General features: G+C 56.6%; 1 protein-coding gene across 3 annotated transcripts; it reads right to left on the bottom strand.

The window, feature by feature from the left end:
• Window positions 1-254: 254 nt before the first annotated feature.
• Window positions 255-6,003, bottom strand: LOC127039401 (zinc finger protein 883-like). 3 transcript variants are annotated; one of them, XM_050933118.1, is made up of 2 exons: window positions 5,928-6,003; window positions 255-1,707 (listed from the first exon to the last, which is right to left on the bottom strand). In XM_050933118.1, exon 2 carries the CDS (start codon window positions 1,697-1,699, stop codon window positions 332-334), a length of 1,368 nt encoding a protein of 455 aa, XP_050789075.1. In that variant the 5' UTR covers window positions 1,700-1,707; window positions 5,928-6,003; the 3' UTR covers window positions 255-331. The 3 variants fall into 3 exon arrangements, with proteins under 3 accessions (XP_050789075.1, XP_050789074.1, XP_050789073.1); XM_050933117.1 differs by having other exon boundaries at window positions 255-1,710; window positions 5,928-5,973; XM_050933116.1 differs by lacking the exon at window positions 5,928-6,003 and adding an exon at window positions 2,034-2,098 and having other exon boundaries at window positions 255-1,710.
• Between the last annotated feature and the right edge of the window lie 529 nt (window positions 6,004-6,532).

Below are 6,532 nucleotides of genomic sequence, written 5' to 3'. Positions count from 1 at the left end.
TTAGCAAAACCATTACTAAGGTTCAGCTTTGGTCGTGGGTATTTTTAGATAAGTCACGAACAGGACACGGAAAATAAACAAAAATTCACGGAAGCCTGTGACCCAGCCTTGTCTTTCACTTAATCATTACCAAAAAAAAGTGTTGATCTCTCTCGAGGTTTTTGTGGTGTTTAGCTCCCATGCAGACTTTCTGATGTTTAAGAAGGGCTGGGCAGTCAGTCAAGCTTTTCCCAGTCACAGCCTGTGTCCGATGAAGCGGGCTGTAGCCCACGAAAGCTTACACTCAAATAAATTTGTTAGTCTCTAAGGTGCCACAAGGACTCCTGTTGTTTTAGCATTTGGAGGGTGTCTCTGCCGCGTGGATTCTCTGATGCGTAGAAAGTTGTGAGCTCTGAGTGAATCTTTTCCCGCACTCGCAGCATGCATAGGGCCTCTCCCCTGTGTGGATCCTCTGATGTGCAATGAGGTTTGAGCTCTGAGTGAAAGTTTTCCCGCACTCACGGCATCCATAGGGTTTCTCCCCCGTGTGAATCCTCTGATGTGTGATAAGGGCTGAGTTGTCGGTGAAGCTTTTCCCGCACTCACAGCATTCATAGGGCTTTTCCTTTGTGTGGATTCTCCGATGCGCAATGAGGTTTGAGCTCCGCGTGAAGCTTTTCCCACACTCCCCGCATTCGTAGGGTTTCTCGTCTGCATGGATCCTCTGGTGCGCAACGAGGTTTGAGTTCTGAGCGAAGCTTTTTCCGCACTCGCCGCACTCATAGGGCCTCTCTCCCGTGTGGATTCTCTGATGCGTAGTCAGGTCTGAGCTGCGGGTGAAGCTTTTCCCACATTCGCAGCATTCGTAGGGTCTCTCTCCCGTGTGGATTCGCCGGTGTTGAAGGAAGGCCGAGCTGTCACTGAAGTTTGTCCCACACTCGCAGCATTCATAGGGTCTCTCTCCTGTGTGGACTCTATGATGCGTGATGAGCGCTGAGCAGACAGCAAAGCTTTTCCCGCACTCGCAGCATTCATAGGGTCTCTCTCCTGTGTGGATTCTGTGATGTGTAATGAGCGCTGAGCTGGCCGCGAAGCTTTTCCCGCACTCGCCACACTGATAGGGCTTCTCCCCGGTGTGGATTCTCTGATGCGTTGTAAGTTCTGAGCCGTGTGTGAATCTTTTCCCGCACTCGCCGCATTCGTAGGGTTTCTCCCCCGTGTGGAGTCTCTGGTGTACAAGAAGGTTTGAGTTGTGAGTGAATCTTTTCCCGCACTCGCCGCATTCGTAGGGTTTCTCCCCGGTGTGGATCCTCTGATGTCTAATGAGGTTTGAGTTCTGCGTGAAGCTTTTCCCGCACTCGCTGCACTCATAAGGTTTCTCACCCGTGTGGATTCTCTGATGTTTAATAAGGGCTGAGCAGCAACTAAAGGTTTTCCCGCACTCAGCGCATGTATTTTTTCTCTTTCCCCTGGGGATTTCCTGCTGGGTTGTGGTCTCCTTGAGGTCCTTCTGAGTTCCCCAACAGTAAATTAATTTACCCACTTTCTCCCCTGGTTGGTTTCCCTGCTCTCTCTCTGGACTGTGCTGAATCTCCCAGGAGTTTCCCTGCTCGTGAATCGTGGCCACGTTCCCTTCCGATCTTTGTGCTAATGCTCCGAGTTTATCCACTCGCTCAGCCTCTTCCTGCTGAGGCTTCTGCTCCTTAGTCTCGCGTGGCATCGCGTTACCTGCTGGGACAGAGAGAGAAACCTCAAACTTGGATGGAAAAAGGAAGAGCAAACCAAAAATTGTGCTGGAGACAGGTCAAATAAATATCAGGAACTTAACTCCCCTCAAACTCTTCCCCCAAATGGGAGAGATTAATTCAGCCTTCACATCCCATCCAAATTCTCAGCAGGAAGGGAGGAAGCTACTGCCAGGTGTCAGCTGTAATCTGTAGGAAGCCATGTGCTATCTCTGCACTGAGGACACCACATCTGCTGGGGACAATCCTGAACTAAGAGAGCTCCAAGGTCATTGTAGGGGATCCCAGATGTGTATTTCAGCCACTTACAGATTCTGAGTTGGTGAAACTTGTCTTTGTCTGTGCAGGGACCTCTCAGGATCTCTCCTTCCTCTGAACCCAAGATCCCACCACCTCCCTAGGGAACCCAGTCCAGTGACAACAATCATTCCTGACACGTCCGCAGTTCTTGCACGTGTCCTGCATCCATACACCACGCAATGATATCGACCAACATTATCTCATTAGCTTTCTATCGATATCCTCGGCTATGCACACGCTACGGTTGATGTCAATTATGTTGCTCAGGGGGTTGAATAAGCCGCCCCCTCCAGGTGAGTAAGTTACAGCACCCTAAGCCCTGGTGTGGACAGGGCTAAGTTGGTGGGAGAACTTCTATCCGATATAACCAACCCCCTTGCCCTCTTGCACTGGGATGCTGTGACGGACACGGATGTCACCAAGAAAGTGCATGTCTGTGCCCGGGAACGGGTGGTTGTGGGGCTGGGGGGAAACAGAAAGAATCAAAAACAGTGAGAAGGGAAGACGTGTGCGTACGGTGGAGGGGTAGGCCTGGGATAAGACGTTTCTTTGCTTTATGAGGGACCCAACCCACAGGTTTACCTGAGCAAAGGGAAGATATGTGACATTGTGCTGTTCTCGCAGTGTTGTGTAGCAGGGGAGGGCAGAGGGCTAGTGTGTGTGTCACTGGCATGTGGGGTGATGCTGCATCAGGGCAGCGTAATGGTTACACTGTAGGGGTGACATGAACCTTAACTAGTCACTTCCCCTTCTAAGAACCGAGGGGACGGGAATCCTTACCCAGCGAGGTCACCGTCTCGTAGTTCTCCTGCATGACGGCTCTGCAGAGGGCTCTCTGAGCGGGGTCCAGCAGAGCCCCCTCTTCCCTGGTGAAATACACAGCCACCTCCTCGAAGGTCACCGGCCCCTGAAAGAGCAAGAGTCCAACACTCAGGACCTGCTGCCCCACACTCATGGGGGAGAGGAGCCAACCAAATGGAAGCTCTGGGTGGCTCACAGTCGGAGTCCCACTCGCACCCCGCTCAGAGCACCCAGGAAACGCCAGGGTGAGGGGACGAAGCGAGACCCTTGTCTCTCCCAGCAGATCCATCACCCCCCTACTAGCCACAGACTGATACAGGAGATGGAGCCCTAGCAGGGTCCAGGGAGAGATCCCTGGTAGGAAGCCCAACACCCTGGATATGACGGGAGGGGAATCTCCCCTCAGCCTGAGTGGTGGGTGCCCCCTTCATATCTCACAGCTGATGCTGGTTGGTGAGGTCAGGTTCCAGCACTAGGAGTCTGGTCAGTTTTCCTAGTCTCACGTAGGTGGGTTATTTTCTTTTTTCACAAACTAGAGCATGTCCATTGCCGAACCTCCTGGGTCTGTTCCTAGAATCTAGGCTGCTTATTAAACAACCCCCAGCAGGTTTGCCACCCCCGGCCTCCTCCCTTTCTCCGCCCTGTGCATTTCCTGCCCCGCTCCAACCTCCAAACCAGACTGTGCAAATCTTCCCACCTCCGGTGTATTTGCTGCCCCTCCCTCCTGCAGGAATCCACCAGCAACCCCCTGATAATCCCTAACTGAGCTGGCTCCTCTGCAGCCATTTCTCTCCCTGTCCCATGGAGGCTGGGATCAGCGGGAGCGAGACATTCAGCAGCCTGGCAGGGCGAGAAGGGCCGTCAGGGGCGGCTCTAGACATTTTGCCACCCCAAGCACGGTGGCATGCCGCGGGGGGCGCTCTGCCGGTCGCCGGGAGGGCGGCAGGCGGCTCCGGTGGACCTCCCGCAGGCAGGACCAGCAGACCCTCCGCAGGCACACCTGCAGGAGGTCCACCGGAGCCGCCTGCCGCCCTCCCGGCGACCGGCAGAGCCCCCCCCCGCAGCATGCTGCCCCAAGCATGCGCTTGGCGTGCTGGGGCCTGGAGCCGCCCCTGAGGGCAGTTGTGGGGGTTACGGAACAGGCCTTAGTTCATTTCACAGCATGATTCCCCCAGGCCCGTTCGCTGCAGACAGACACCCCAGATTCTGCCATGCTGGAAATGTTCAATCTCTTTATTACAACGTAGACCTGCCCCTCCTGCCAGCCTAAGCCCACAGAGACATTTTTAAATCCCCCCAGTAACAAAGTCTCTGAACACAAGGCTAGAAAAGAGGAGAACCAAAGGAGTCACCGTGGGGGATCCCCTCGGACACGGACCCCACGGCAGCCACACCCCAGCAGGGGGAACATGGAGTCAGGAACTGGCTTTTCCTCGCTCTGATTCTACCCAGGGACGCTGCAATACACGTGTCTGGGCAGATAGGAGATCTAGAAACCCCTCTCCCGGCTCATTTCTCCAACGGCCCCTTTCAGTCTCTCTTTCCCCTTCTGTCTCCTTTGCCCTGTCCCCTCTCCCTGCCCCCCGGCTGAGAATGTCCCATTCCTGGGGGCTTTGCTCCCCCATGGCTGGATTTGCTCCTGCGATCGCTAATGGGAGGAGAAACGAGGGGGCTGTTTGTGTAGAGTCACATTCATGCCAGTCCTCAGAATTTTCCCCACAGAACCGGAAGTTCGTACAGTTTTCCAGAGGGAAGAGAAGCAAAATCTGCTGGTGGTTTCACCTCTCGGTGTTTGATAGTGGATAGAAAGTTACCACCCGCCTCTGCTGGCCACTCACACAGGCAGCGGGAGCCCTGGGGGTGCTTCTTTAACAGGGGAATGAAAGGCCAAAAGAGTGAAGACATTTCCATGGCCTGTCACTAGCAAATAATGGCCACCATGGATCCACCCCAGAGGTGGCTGCATCTTAGCACTGTGGGAAGCCACCTCTCATGGTGACCCTTTGTCATGGGGTTTGGGAAACTTCTGGACCCATGCTGCACTCAGAGTGACCTCCTCATCCTGTGTCGGCTGGAGCAGAGAAAAGGGTCCAGCCAACTCTCCTGCTACCAGCCGGGACCCACTGATCCCCCAAACACGGGGAGGCCTCTGGCTTTGACGTGTTTTAAAGATGTGGCTGGTCCCTTTCATGGGCAAACCTTTTAACAGGGCGAAATCCGTAACAGACACCTAGAGAGAAGTGGGGCAAACGTTCAGGGAATTTGATATCAACCTGTGAGATCTGCAGAGAAAACACGTCACAAACGCCGCATGTGACGACATGCTAAAAAAACCACCAAGATCTGAGGGGTTTTATGTAGCTATAAAATAATGAGAGGGAAAAGGGGGGCAGGTTGAAGGGATTTTATGTGTCTGTCCAACATATAAACAGAAAGTGACGGTTGCCCCTCTGCCACCATTCACATGGGCCACAGGGAGCCCTTGGGGGGGATCAGTTTTAAGGGGGCCGGGGAGGGGGAGCTGGAAGGTCCCTGGATGAGAGAAAGGGCAGCAGTAGGGGATGGGGGTGACCGTGTTGGCACTTCGGGGGCAGCCACTGGGATTGTGTAACGAGGTCCGGGCTATCCCCACGGAGGACATGTGCTCCCCCCTTCCCCGCCCTGGCAGAGACCGGCCCCCCCAACCCCACCCCAGAGGCAGCTGGGTCTCAGGGCTCCCCCCAAACTGACCCCTTTGGGGGGACGACTCAGTGGGACAATCCCCCCCCCCGGCCCAGGACAAATCACTGCAGATACAATGGGTGGGGACCCCCCCCCAAATCAGAGGAGATTTGAGGATAATGGAGAAAACAGAGGGGGAATCGGGGGGGGGGGGACCAGAGAGCTGATGGTTGGAGGGGAATGGGGGGGGGATCTCCCTGGATTTTAAAGGGGGTGTGAGGGAAGTGGGACAACCAGGGACAGGATCCAATTATCCCCCCCCCCGCCTTCCCCCAGGGAATTTCCTGGCTGCACAGAGACAGTTCAACCCCCAACCTGCCCCACGGCCCTTCCCCTCCTGACACCCCCACAGCAAAGGGGGACCCCGGTGTCTGTCCCCACCTGGATGCCAGCTGCAGGCTCTGTTCCCCCGGCTCCTGCCTCCTTCCTCCCGGCACCCCCCGCTCCCGGCTGCTCCAGCCCCTTCCTGTGGCTGTAAACCCCCCGCCACCCCCGGGCTGCGGCGCTCAGACCCGGCCCGAGCCGCGATCGCTGGCCCGGAGCCGGGGGAGCTGGGGCCGAAACACCTCCCAGCTCCTCAGCCGGAGCTGCCGGCCGGAGGCGGGGGAGGGACCCGGCTGTTTACAAGTCCTGGGCTGGGGCGGGGCGCCCGGACGCCTGGGTTCTCCCCCGGGCTCTGGGAGGGGAGTGGGGGCTGGGAGCCAGGACGCCTGGGTTCTCCCCGGCTCTGGGAGGGGAGTGGGGGCTGGTGGGTTAGAGCAGGGGGGGCTGGGAGCCAGGACTCCTGGGTTCTCTCCCCGGCTCTGGGAGGGGAGTGGGGGCTGGTGGGTTAGAGCAGGGGGGGCTGGGAGCCAGGACTCCTGGGTTCTCTCCCCGGCTCTGGGAGGGGAGTGGGGGCTGGTGGGTTAGAGCAGGGGGGGTGGGAGCCAGGACTCCTGGGTTCTCTCCCCGGCTCTACGGGGCAGTGGGGCTGGTGGGTTAGATCG

The sequence above is a fragment of the Gopherus flavomarginatus genome, chromosome 23 (assembly GCF_025201925.1).
Source record: "Gopherus flavomarginatus isolate rGopFla2 chromosome 23, rGopFla2.mat.asm, whole genome shotgun sequence".
Lineage (NCBI taxonomy): Eukaryota > Metazoa > Chordata > Testudines > Testudinidae > Gopherus > Gopherus flavomarginatus.
The sequence above is the reverse complement of the archived record's forward strand: the minus strand, read 5'-3'. Positions and strand labels throughout refer to the sequence as shown.